The sequence below is a fragment of the Mastomys coucha genome, unplaced genomic scaffold (genome assembly GCF_008632895.1).
Source record: "Mastomys coucha isolate ucsf_1 unplaced genomic scaffold, UCSF_Mcou_1 pScaffold11, whole genome shotgun sequence".
Taxonomy (NCBI): domain Eukaryota; kingdom Metazoa; phylum Chordata; class Mammalia; order Rodentia; family Muridae; genus Mastomys; species Mastomys coucha.
In genome coordinates this window covers 9553231-9566677 of record NW_022196893.1, presented here as the reverse complement: position 1 = coordinate 9566677, position 13447 = coordinate 9553231, and the positions used below count along the sequence as shown (strand labels likewise).

General features: G+C 52.4%; 1 protein-coding gene across 2 annotated transcripts in view; it reads right to left on the bottom strand.

Annotated features, from left to right (window-relative positions):
- Positions 1-11043, bottom strand: part of Gga1 (golgi associated, gamma adaptin ear containing, ARF binding protein 1) — a 17399-nt gene extending 6356 nt beyond the window's left edge. Inside the window, exons 1-8 of one of the 2 annotated variants that reach the window (XM_031348879.1) lie at positions 10623-11043; positions 7254-7338; positions 5870-5945; positions 4862-4960; positions 3929-4052; positions 3012-3112; positions 2289-2369; positions 77-214 (exon numbers count right to left, since the gene is read on the bottom strand). In XM_031348879.1, the coding sequence (XP_031204739.1) occupies positions 77-214; positions 2289-2369; positions 3012-3112; positions 3929-4052; positions 4862-4960; positions 5870-5945; positions 7254-7338; positions 10623-10665 (747 nt within the window). In that variant the 5' untranslated portion in view covers positions 10666-11043. Of the gene's footprint in view, positions 1-76; positions 215-2288; positions 2370-3011; positions 3113-3928; positions 4053-4861; positions 4961-5869; positions 5946-7253; positions 7339-10187; positions 10561-10622 lie in introns of those variants that run through there. The other variant, XM_031348887.1, reaches the window with a different exon arrangement.
- Positions 11044-13447: the final 2404 nt, after the last annotated feature.

Here is a 13447-nt window from a genome sequence, read left to right as displayed (position 1 = left end):
GGTTGGGGTGAGCTGGGAGTGAGCTGGGATGGGCTGGGGGTGGGCTGGGAGTGAGGTGGGGCTAGAGCAGGTGCACCTTCATGAGGTCCTCACTGCTGCTGGATGCAGCACCCTGGCTGTGGCTCATCACCATCTCTGTCAGCAGCTTCACATTGTTGTTGACTTCCTCAATGGCATTCACCCGCTTTGAGATCTTCTCCATCCGTTTCTGGTCCTGTGGAGCAGCAAATGGCCAAAGGCCATCTCAGGCCTCAGGAGGTGAAGCCACAGAGTCTGGGGAGAGGGCTGGATGGACTTGGTTCAGCTCCGTGTTGGCAAGTCCTGCTGACAGCTTGCCATGCAGGACAAGTCCTCTCTCCGAGAAGCAGTATACCACTATTGTGCCACTTCCTACCCTCCTGCCAGAGTCCTTGGTCTAGGCCACTGCACAGGCTCAAGTCTCTAGAGGTGGCCCTCAATGACATCACCAGCTTCTACACTCCTGACTATGGCCCACATCATTTCTTCCCTCCTTTCTGACTCCTGAAGACACTTTCCCATCCTTGGTCAGCACTCATAACCCAGAAACAAGTATGGAGTCCCTCCTTGTCTGCAGGTGCCTGGCCAGGGTGTGGGCCTGGGCCTTTAAAAGCAACTGTAGGAGGCATCTCCTCTCTTTCAGCCCATTCTGCTTCCCAGTGTCCTTGTGCTGCAGGAGGTGGGCGTGTTCTTGGCACTCTCTCCCAGCTTAGCCCTTCTAGACCTCCCTGAAATAAGCAGTCCAGGCCTCAACACACCCTCTCCTGCTGCAGGGGTTGTCAATCTGGGGCCCAGGCTAAGCACCACCAATCTGCAGGACTAGATCTTGCCTCTGAGGAAGAATGAACTAGCAGTCTCTGTGGGGCACACACTTTTAAAACGTGGAGAAATTCTTTGCTGCTGTCATTAGTGAGCTGGGAGATTTCATGTAAACATTCACATTTCTGGGTCATTTTCAAGGAAAAATAAAAATCACCTGATGACCCAGACACACAGGGTTACAGGTGGGCAGTCACCTTGGGTTACAGGTGGGCAGTCACCTTGGGTGATGGACTGTCTCCTGCCTCCGAGGCACCTGCCATGTGGCCTTGACTCTTCCTTTTCCTGCTGTCAATCCTTAGCCAGAGAGCTGTTACATTTGGCTTCTTCTGCCTGTGTTTTTGAGTGCTAACCTGAGATCTTGATTTGGTTCCTGATAAAGTTTCATTCTGTAGCTCAGGCTGGCCTGGAGTTCAAGTCAAGGCCATCCTCTTGTCTCAGCCTCCCCAGTGTTGGGATTAGAGGTGTTAGCCACCTGGCCCATCCTCAACACCTTTTGAAAATGTTTTAAGACAGTCTCTCACTACATAGCCCTGTCTTGGAACTCACTGTAGACCGACCAGGCCAGCCTTAACTCACAGGAGTGCCTCCTGCCTTGTCCTCCCAAGTGCTGGAATTAAAGGTGTGCCAGTATGCCAGCCTTGGTCTTATTAAGTTTCAGTGTACACTTCAAACACATTAGCTTACGCATTAAACATATATGAACATCTGTGTTTAGCTGTGTGTGTGTGTACACATGTCTATACACATATACGTATACTTACATATATAAAAAAATATTTAAAAGTATTTTAAAGTTCAGTTTGTTTGGGGGTATGCTGAGGATGGGCACCAGAACCTCATGCATGTTGGCAAGCACTCTACACTAAGTTTTGGGTCCAAGCCCCAATACATTCCCAAAAGACTTTAAAAAATGTTTACATTTGTGTGTGTGTGTGTGTGTGTGTGTGTGTGTGCTGTGGTGTCCACTTGGAATTAAGGGCACTTGCGGGAACTGATTCTTCCCTTCTACCATGTGGGTTCTCAGGGATCCAGCTCAGGTTAGCAGCAGATATCTACACCTGTAGAGCCATCTTGCTGGCTCCCAAATTTCTCTCTCTCTTTTTTTTTCTGAGACATGGTCTTGCTATATGGGGCCAGACTAGCCTCAACCTTAGGATCCTCCTGCCTCAGCCTCTGGAGTTCCAAGATTACAGGTACATGCCACTAATTCTTGGGCCTCCTTACTAACAAATACCAGCCCCTCAGAAACTCATGCGTAATAGGTTCTCTCAGGCTACTGGGCAGCTCTTCCTTCTAAATATCAGCCCCTGAGCACCTGTCAGTTCTTTACTGTAGCAGCTGTCCTGCTGAGCCACTATAGAACATCGTATGTACACACACAGTTCCTGTGTGGTGGCCTAGCTCCACATCCCATCCCTCCTACCCCTGTAGACCAGGCCAGCCATCACCTCCTGCACCATCTCTTTGATGAGTTTATTGGCAGCCCGGAGGTCCTCGGGGTGTGAGCTCTTCAGCAGGCGAGCCAGCATCTGCAGAGATAAATAAATGGCTGTGAGCAGCACCAGGTCAGAACCTACAACCCATCTCCTCAGTTACAAACATGTAGGACCTCTCTGTGAAATGGTCAGAACAGACCAACACTGCACACACTCCTCACGGAGAACTGTGTCCTCAGCATACACCCCTCCACACCTCCAAGCCTCTAGGAGGACATACCAGAAACCACAGCAGCAGCCTTGGGAGCTGGCTGGGGACTTATTTCAATAGCTCCTCTCCATGAAAATGTTTCTGTAACTAATCCACTAGTATAGAAAGATAAAGCTAGCCGGGCAGTGGTGGCACATACCTTTAATCCCAGCACTTGGGAGGCAGAGGCAGGTGGATTTCTGAGTTCAAGACCAGCCTGGTCTACAGAATGAGTTCCAGGACAGCAAGGGCTACACAGAGAAACCCTGTCTCAAAAAACAAGCAACAACAAAAAGATAAAGCTATGGAGCTCCTCAGCCAAGCCCTGGGTTATGAACTGTGCTTCCTGAAGGCAGCTGCCTGCATGGGTCAGTGCATTCAGCAGGCTCCCACACAGGAAGCCACCTCCTCAGGGATCGCATTCAGCACAAGCCTCTGCTCTAGGGACCGGAAATCTCTACCCGAAAGCAGCTACTCAGCCTTACCTTGGACTTCTCCTCATCTTCAAAGATCACATTCTTGGGCCGGGGAGGGGGAAGGGAAAAGATGGCATCCTCTGGAAGCTTGGGGTCAGACTTCACAATCCCTGGGGAAGACAAGGTTTGGAAGGCTGTCAGTAAGTGTCCGCACCAGGGGCAGCAGGAGAGGGACCTGGAATAGGGTGTCAAGGTTAAAGGAGATCACACATTCATCAGCTCCCTAGCTTGGGACTGATGGGTGGGACTACTTCTGACCTGCACGTTGAATGAACTCCAACAGAGATGGTTTGAGCCCAATATATATAGAATTTAAACAGTACTTCCTCTTTATTTTTTTAAGACTTATTTTTAACTATGGGTCTGTGTCTCCATGGGACTTGTGCATCAGAGTGCAGGTGCCTGTGGAGGAGAAAAAGCAGCCACTCCCCTAGAGCTGGAGTTATGGGTGGTTGTGAGCTACCTTACCCAAGTGTAGGAAACCAAACTTAGGGCCTTTGGGAGAGCAGCAAGTGCTCTTAACTGCTGAGCTATCTCTCCAAACCCCATACATTCCTGAGAAAGGGTATCATGTAATCCTTTTGAATTCACCATGTAGCTCAGGGTGACCCTTCTACTTCGAGTTCTCCTGCCTCTAGTTCCTAAGTGCTAGCATTATAGGTGCGCACCACTCACCTTAGTATTTGGTGCTAGGAGTTGAAGGCAGAGCTTTGGGCATGCCAGGCAAGCATTCTAACAGCTGAGCTACACCCCTAGTTCCTGGGCACCCATGTTTTGAAGCTATTCTCTGAAGGTAAACTGGACCCACTACCATCTTTTTTCTACTCCAGCTGACCGTAGGCATAGCCACAGAGAGGCCTCACTGGCAGACTTGCTTGCAGCCTTGCTGGCAGATGCCCAGAGCTGCAGGGGGTGGGCTAACTCACCCTGTTTCTTCAGCATCTGGTAGGCTTCTGCAATCTTCACCTCCTCAGGCAGGCCGACCGTCCAGCTGTACAGCAGCTCCAAGATCTTATTCTTTACCTTCTCTGATGTCCGGGAGCCCAAGTACTTCAGAGACACACAGAAGAGGACTTCTCTGAAACTGCTCAGCCCCCATCACTTGAGCCCTAAGCCTGCAGCCCCTCAGATGCCTCCAAAGTCCTCATATGCCCTGCAAGGGGCCTGGTGTAAACCGAGCTCTGGTCTCAACTTGACCACCCACTGGCTGTGTCAGGGCTCTGTGACTCAGTTTCCTCATTGTGGGCATGTGGAGCTGGTGCAGGGTGGAGGCCCAGAGCATATAGAACTGAACCCTGAGATCTCAGCAGGGAGCCTGGGGTTCCAGGTGGAGGAGGGAAGGGCTCGTGTGCAGCCATGAGGCCCCACACATCAGCTCCAGCAGCAAACTAGGCCAAGAGATGTGGCTCTCACTGCACAGTTCTCACCTGGGAGATATGGGGCTGCACGCCCCACTCAGAGTTCTGTTCAGAGGAAGGTCAAGGGGGCTGGGCATAGGATATGTACCCAAACTGTGATCAAAGTCTAGTACCCAGGGTGTGGCCCATTTGCTAACATAACTGACTCAGGCTTCTGGCTTTGGATGCTGAGGCTCAAGGAAACCACATCTAGGTGATTCGGACAGGGAGAAATGTCAAACCCCTAAGCAGCCCGGGCTGAGCACACCTAGTGACAGTATGTGTGTGCCCTGGGATCAGCTCTCCCTGCATACTGATTGGTTCCTCAGAGGCCCAGGCTGTAATGACTCAGTCAGGTCCTGGAGAAGGATTTGTGCTGGGTTCCTAACTGGGAGGCCCTTACGGACCTTCCTTCTGCAGCCTCCATCAGAGCTGGCACTCTGAGCCTGGGCCAGGACATACCTTGGGAGACACAACCTTGATGAGCTCATTCAGGAAGCGGAACTTGCCCACCTCATCATGGAACCTCTTGCCACAGCTCTTCATGCATGTTTCCAGAACCTGGGGAGGGAAGCAGTGAGGTAGCCCCATCCTTGCCAGGGCCCAGAGGAAAGGAATGACCCTGGGGGACACAAGATGCATGTCCACTGGAGGTTGGAAGAGACTGTTGGGCTTCCCAGGTCTCTGAGATTGCTCATCCCCTGCCTAGAGCAGGTCAGGGGTCCTCTAGTGACCAGGACAGCTCAGGCTGCTCAGCCACCAGCGCACCTCCATGGCTTGGCCCATGCCTCACTTGCATATGGCCTTTTTACTATTCTTTAGAGACAGATCAAATCTGTGTAGCCCTGGCTGTCCTGGAACTCATTCTGTAGACTAGAGATCCACTTGCTTCTGCCTCCTGAGTGCTGGCATTAAAGGTGTGCACCCCTACTGCTTGGCAGTTTGACACTACTTTGGCTTTTCCTAACTCTGGGAAATCACAAGGTCCCTGCATACTTAAGGAAGAAAGCCCAAACAGAAACTAATGTGTTGAAACATGCACAGTAACTTACAGCAATTTCCACTTAGCCTCAGACAATCTTGCTCTAAGGTAGCTGGTATGTGGGCTATGTAATGGGTCACAGACAGTGTCCCACATATTTTGCTCCTGGTATAGCTATAACCTCAATCATAGCATGCCCGGGGTCCGCAGATCCCATGTGGTCTGGGTGGCCCCTGCGGAGAACCTGGGAGCTTTACAAACACAGACTCCAAAACATGCATGTTGATTCAGTGTGTTTAACATGCATCCTGGGGAGGTGTCCACTGTGCGCCTGAAGTGAAGAATCCCTGCCACCACCGTCCGAGGCCCAGCAGTGACAGAGGCTAACTAACTCTCTGTTGCTGATAGGCAGCTTGAGGCTTGACCCAGACCTGGAGCATCTGGTCACAATTCCCTTGGGCTCATGAAACCCCAGGATCTTTTCTTACCGTCAAGGCCTGGATGGCTTCCCATTCCTGTGGGGACTGGATCTTGTGGGCCAGCAAGCGGGTAGCAAGTGGAGGCCTGGGTAGGAGTAACAGAGTCATGACTGACATGGTACCTGATTCCCTCAGAGGGACGACACTAGCCTGTAGCACTCCAGCCCTCTACTGGCCCTGAGAAGCACATACAAAAGCCCATGTGTCTCCAGATCAAACAGGACCTGGGATGGTGACAGCCAGTGCCAGGCAGCCGGTATAGGCAAAGGCCTTCAAGAGATGCAAACCTAGCCCCTTTTGGCTTTAAGAACAAGACATGGGCCTGCAGAAGTTGCTTAAGTAGAGCCACTTGCCTAGCATGGATGAGTGAGGCCCTGTGTAAATTCATCACCATCAAAAGCAAGAGCAGCCAGGCGGTGGTGGTGCATGCCTTTAATCCCAGCACTTTGGGAGGCAGAGGCAGGCGGATTTCTGAGTTCAAGGCTAGCCTGGTCTACAGAGTGAGTTCCAGGAAAGCCATGGCTACACAGAGAAACCCTGTCTTGAAAAAACAAAAAACAAAAAAAACCAAAAAACCAAACCAAAACAAAAAAGCAAGAGCAGCTGTGTCCTTGGCCTGCATAGGGAATGGTTAGAACAGGTGGCCACAGCTTGAGGCTAAGGCCATGCAAGGTGGCTCACAAACCCCCCAGGCCCCTTGCTTTCCTCAGTGGCAGGAAACCCCCATAACCTCCTACATGCACCTCTGCCAGTGCCACGTTACAGCTGAGGACTGAGGCTCAAGCCAGCAATGACTTGCCCAAGACTATTCTGCCAGAGGTGGGATTCGTGTGCCTCAAAGCCTATAACCCCACATTTACTAGAGGGAAGGACCTGCCCCAGAAAGCCAGAAAGGAGGATGGAGGCGAAGCACACTGTGACGTGGTTTCTATAATCCAAGAGCACCGAGGAACACCCAAACCAAGCCCTCGGGGGGAGGGGGGTCACTTGTAGAAGCAGCCTACAATGCATTTTGTAGGCATCCCAGGTACATCTGGTTCTTTCTTACAGGAAGGGTGTTGGGGAAAGTGTAGTCTGCCCTCTGGAAGGCCCACACAAGCCTTCAGCCACATGGTAGGTTTAGATTTGACGGACACTGCCAGTGTCCTGGTAAGGTTCAAGAGCAAACAGCTGAGCCTCAGTTTCTTCATTTATAAAATGGATCCAGGAAGGTTCCCCTCAAGAAGGCAGCATCCACATAGCCCCCAGCAGAAAGTGCCACTGTCTTTGTTAACTGTCACTGCATTTAGAATGGAAACTGGGTCTCCAGCCTACCCAAGACCAGGTTCTGGAGAATGTATGGCAGGGGCACAGTGTGTTTTGTTGAGTGTGTCAGCCAACCAGAGCCACCTACCCCTCAAAGTCTTCGTTGAGCTGCTCGCAGAAACCGTTGATGCTGGCCCAGTTCAGCTCCTTGTTCAGGGGATTTGTGGCTCTGTCTGCAGGAGCAGAGGGAGTCAGTATGGGAGAGTGGGATTACTGCCTCCCCTAACTCTGTCCTGCAACTGGCACGGTTAAGAGGGATCAAGTGCATGGGACACAATTCCCTCCACTTCTTGTTGGACAGCCCCCAAGCCTGAGCACTGACATTCCAGTGGGATCAATGGGCAGAAGAACATGGCTGCTGCTTACCTCGCCTTTCACCCAATGGCCCCATCCTCAGACTACACCTAGGGACCGCCTCCCATGGTTGCGTCCCACTATGCTATCTTTACCATCTCTGACGTTGTTCTCAAAAGCAGTACTCAGGAGACTAAGGGGTAAGGAGAAGGCCAGGGTCCAGTCCTGGAGGAACTGGAGGCCTGGGCAGCCGAGAGAAGCTAGGCTCTTAAGAAAAGGTAAGTGGCCAAGAAACCACAGGATCTGCCTGGGGCCAGGGCAGTCGCCCAGAGGAGGTAAGAGTCAGCTAACCAGGCTGAGGGCTACTCTGCTCAGTTAAGGACATGTACCTGGGGAAGACTGTGCCCTGCACCTCATGTCTACTTCTGCCAGACCTTGTCCTTGTGGAGTGACTCAGGACACCTCTTCCAAGGGTGCTTCATTAGTACTTTCTTCACTTGTGCTCATTGCGGCAGTGGCTATGTCCCTGCTATTCTTTACAGTGGGCCCAAGTGGACTATTACACAAGGCTATGTGACTCCTGCAGAGAACACACCTTTCTCCCCTCTAACAGATGCGTGAGTGCCAGGTAGGATGGGGCTGGAGAAGCTGGGATGCAGGAATGAGGAATAGCAAGGAGGAAGAAATACTACATACGAGACAAATCCTCCTGGAGCCCCCAACACTGGCCAGGTAAAGAGCTGTGAGGTAAGAAGACCCCTTTGGTGCTGGTGAGCTTGGCTCAGTGGGTAAGAGCACCGACTGCTCTTCCAATGGTCCTGAGTTCAAATCCCAGCAACCACAGGGTGGCTCACAACCACCTGTAATGAAATCTGACGCCCTCTTCTGGTGCGTCTGAAGACAACTACAGTGTACTTGTTTATGATAATAAATAAATCTTTGAGCCGGAGTGAGCAGGGATTGAGCCAGGGGAGTCTACCGGAGTGAGCGGGCCGACTGGATCAAGCAGAGGTCCTAAAAGTCAATTCCCAGCAACCAGATGAAGTCTCACAACTATCTGTACAGCAACAGTGTGAACTCATACACATAAAATAAATAATAAATAAATCTTAAAAAAAAAAAAAAGGAACCCTTTGAACCCTGTTTCCTTATTTGTAAAACTGGATAACACACAGGCTGTCCATGGTGAGGCTGAACTGTCCTCACAGTCCCCTGACACTTCTGCCCATGCTGCAGGTACAGAGGGTGGGGCTAGGAGAGATCTGTAGACAGGAAGAGGCTAGGGCCCAGGATGTGGCACCTGCCCAGTTGGGGACCTATGGTATGTCTGGGGCCATGACACCCTCAGTGCCAGGCAGCCATTCACTTAAGCCATATTTTTTTTTTTTTTAAATACAGTTGTAGACAAAAGCTTTTCTCTCCTGAAATTCACTGGCCCAAACAGATCACTGACCACTCAGATCAGTGATCACAGAAGTGCTAGGAAGACAGGCAGAGCAGCGGGAAGGATGGAAGGAGCTGGGGTAGACTGCTCTCTCCCGGGTGCTCAGAGGCAAGATGGACAGACAGAGGCTGAAGAAGCAGTCTTTCTTGGTACAGCTCTATCCCAGGAACCTTGTGGGAACCCTCCAGTCCTTGAGAGGAAAACCAGTGAGGGCCCCAGGGACACCAGGGACATCTCTTTTACGTCCTTGGAGAAGGCTGCTCATTTCCTGACCTCCCAGCCCCTCATGATGGCTAAGGACTGAACACTTGGGAAGAGAGACTGCAATCTGGAGCCAGAGAGAATGTTCAGGGTACTGGCCTCTCAATGACAGCTGAGAAAAGAGCTAGAACAGGAAGTCCTCGAAGTGTCAAAGGCACGTGAGCCCCAGCAGGGGTGGAGCCAGGCAATGGGAATCAGGAGCCAGGGAAAAGGAAACTTTGACTCCCCAAGATCAGCTTCTCCCCAGCACTGAGCAAACTGAAGATCTTAGAACAGGAGGTGACATGTCCCCTCCCCTTCCCCCAACCTCCATGGTAGGACGGGGCTCATCTCCCCTGGCAAGTGGCAGAGGAAAGTACTTGAGGGAGAGAGAGGTATTTCACAACTGGGTGTGACTCTTCAGATGGGAAAAATATCTATGGTCCTCCCTAGAAGCTATCCTTTACCTCAGACCTCCTGAGACCTGTGCAGTTACAGTATCTCATGCAGTCCATGGTCACAGACTGTCTTCTTTCAACCACCATCCAACCCCACTGCCAAGGCTGACTCTCCTCCATTCCCCCCAGATCAGTGAGGTCTGGAATCAACCTCCCAGTTCAACTTCGTTCAAGGCTGGCTTCAAAGGTGCTGACCGTGTCTTCCCACACCACCCTGCACAGATCCTTGCTATACCCGAGGCCAAGAGGCTGAGCTGAGGAGAGACCCAGAGGCTTCTCTGGGTCCCATCCAGAACGGCCTTGGGAGAAACCTGTCACTAGATGGGCCAGAAGAGGCAGCGTGCAGCTCCCAGGGGCAGAGTTCAGGAATAGGGTTGTCGAAGCCAAGGACCTTCGGCAGTGTGGGACAGGGAGAACAGAGGGTGGAGGTAGGGGCTTGTAAGCCAGAGTCGCGGGAAGCTGTTTCTGAGGAGATAGGAAATAAGGGCAGAGGCCTGGGGAGGAAGCTCAGCAGGGGCTAGGAAAGCAATCTGGGATGCAGAGCAAGGCTGGTCTGGGTCTAGTGACAGAACTTGGATTTCCTTACGGAGTCTTAGACGGGACCCTTTCAAGCACTGGGAGTTTCTCCAGGCGCGACAGAGCTGAATCAGATGGGCCAGGATGGGGGGAAATGAGCAGATCTAAGAAGAGCTGCGGGCACAGGGTTCAAAGACTCAGGCCCTGAGGAAGTGGGGGTCCCTCGCGGGGAAGACTCGAGGGTCTGCTCTTTGGTGCAACAGGCAGGGCCTTCGGGGGTTCGGGGGACTCTCGGCAAGCGGGTCACCGGGAGGGTGGGCGGCGCCCGACCACGGCCAGGCTGCGCAGCTGCTAGGGTCCGAGCGGCGGACTGGGGCGCCGCCCCTCCGGGTCGGGGGCGGGGCGTGAGGAGGGGGCGCGCGGACCCCGCCCCGCCGGGAGAGGGGCCAGCCTCGCGCCCCCGGTTCCGGTTCCGGTCCGGCTCGCGCCCCTCCCGGACACTCACTGATTCGTGCCTCCAGAGTCTCCGGCTCCATCGCGGGCTCCATCCGCCACGGGCCCCCGCCTCGGCGCCGCCCCCCGCCCCCCGCCGCTCTCGCGGGAACTCCTCGGCTCCGCCCTCAGCCGGTTAAAGGGGCCGCGTCCACCCAGACGAGCCGGAACGCCGCGCTGGGACGCTGGGCACCATCGAGACGCAGGTGGAGCCGCCCAGAGCGTCACCTCTTGGGCAACCCTCCCCCTGGCGGCTGGCGGAGTCGCCGGTGGGACCGGTCGGCGGCCTCGCAGCTCCGGGCGCTCAGGCGGGAGAGGAAGAGGAGAGCCTGGGGGTTGCGGGCGACACCATAGAAACACCACGGAACGCTCTCACTCAGTTAGCGTCACGCAGATACCCGTGACCGCTTCCGGAACAACGCTCCGATGCCATGTTTCTGAGGGGCTCTGAAGTCACTTCCGGAGCCCTCAGGGGTACTTCCGCTTAAGTGTGCAAAATGTCAATGGCCCTTAAAAGGGCAACTGGGCACAGTGGCTACCGCGAACATGATGAGGTTAAGCTAATGTTTGTTTAGCTCTTAAAGCCCCAGGCATTGTTTGAGCAATTTTTTTTTCCTTTGAGACAAGGGTTCACTATGTTGTCCTGGCCGGCATGGAATTCATGAGATCTGCCTGCTTCCGCCACCCAAGTGCTGAGATTAAAGGAGTGCTCCACTACGCCCAGCAAAGGGCTGTTTTTTTAAACTCATGAATCCTCACTCAAACCCGGAGCCAGGTATTGAGTTTGCCTGAGGTCACTTAAGGGTCAGTGCTTGTACCGGGTACTTCCTTCTGCATTCAGCTTAGAAACTCGTGAAGAGCACATTGCATTTGGGTTATTCTGTGACCAGCCCTGGAGAGAAAGACAAGGCCAGATATATATCCCACTAGGTGATGAGGATAACTCCAGCATTTATCAGAGGCAAGAGATTATCAGTTCAAGGCCAACGTGGGATCTCACATATCAAAGCACGTTAACACTCACAAGGTGATAGGAAAGCCCGAGGAATGGTGGCAAAATGAGAGGGTCTCTTTCCCCAGACTGGGATGGTGACCAAGTCAGGCTCTTGCTTTGTGGTGGTTTAGGAGGAGGCAAAAATGCGAGGTCCTTTCACCTGCTTTTTCCATCCCCTGCGGTCGCCTTGGGCAATTCTCAGGAATGCCAGTTGCTCTCTGTAGCCTCTGGCGGCCGTCCGGGGAACTGGCCATTGTGCCCGCTCCAGCGAGCCTGTGCCAGGAAGAGTTAAAGAACATGTGAGACCGAGGAGCCAGCGAATCCAGTTCCGCGTGCCTGTGGCCTTGGAGAGGGATTCGTATTCACCTTGCAGAACCAGTTACCTCATTTTAGCCCGTTTTTCTTCAGAACCCAACTCTCAATGAGACGTTTAATTCTCTCCTGCAACCTATAAGATACAGGAGAGGGGGTATGTGTGTTGATAACCCCTCAGCAAAAGCCAGAACAGATGGGCTTGGCCTTCTTTGTTTTCTTTATTATTAAAATTGTTAGTGAAATAAAACCCAACTGTAGGCTGGGCAGTGGCTTCTAATCCTAGCACTGGCCTTTAATCCTAGCACTCGGGAGGGAGAGGCAGGTGAATCTCCGAGTTCAAAGTCAGCCTGGTAGACAGAGCAAGTTCCAGGACAGCCAGGGCCACACAGAGAAACCCTGTATCAAAACCCCAAAGCAAACCAAAACAAAAACCCAAACTGCATTTGCCAAATTTATTTAGAGTCAGATCGCCACTCACCGGCACTTTTGGTAGGACGACAGAGGCAGGGTCTCCAATAGCCAAGGCAGGCCTTGAACTCATTATGGACTAACCTTGATCTCTGATCCTTCTTTCTCCACCTTCATTGTGGATCACCACACCTGCAAGGGAATAGGACTTCTTACAAGCTAAGCAACATGCTACCAGATAAACAACATCTCCAGCTTCTCTGCCTCCATTTTGAGTCTTTATAGCCCAAGCTAGTGATTTCTGTGGTACTGGGGATGAGGCCTAACATTTCATACAAACATGTTAGGTAGACACTTCACCACCTGAGCTCTAACCTCAAGCTGCCCCACTGTGTGTTTTTTTCGCATGGTTTGTGTCCCTCCCTGCCTCGGGGAAGTTTCATCCCTGAGGAATTGTCTCTGGTGAATCCCTGAGTTTCTTTTCCTGTTGCTGTGACTAAACTACTCCGATAAAAGCAATGTAAAAGAGGCAGACAGGGTTTGTACTGGCCCACAATTCAAGGGTACAGTCCATCTTAGTGGAGAAATCAAGGTGGCAGCAGCCGGGTCCATCACACCTGCAGCTGAGAAACAGGGAGAGAGTGTTGAATGCTGCCTCCCCGCTCTTTCTCCACTTACACAGTACAGGTTCCCAACAGGGGAAGGTGCTACCCACAGTGGGCAGATCTTCTCACCTCAGTAAACTCAGGCAGGATAATCCTCCTGAGGCATGGGCAGCATCTCAACATCCAGGTGATGCTAAATCTGTCAGGTTGACAGTACTAGCAATCACAATGTTCTGAGACCTAAGGTAGTTGCTGGTGTCCAGTAGGGGCTTGGATGCAGAACACAGTTCCTCATAGCATGGCACCTGCCCACACTGAAGGGGGTCTCAGAGTCGGCACAGAACACAGGCAGACAATAAATTCTCAGCCCCAAAGAGATCTTATTTACCTTGCTGGGGACAAGCAAGGGGGGGCCTGGATCAGGCAAAGTAGGCAGCAGGTATCTGTGGGAGTGGTTTGTTGTAAGGAGAAAATGGGGGAAGTCTGTCTTAGGATGATTTGGTAAATCCCAATTGG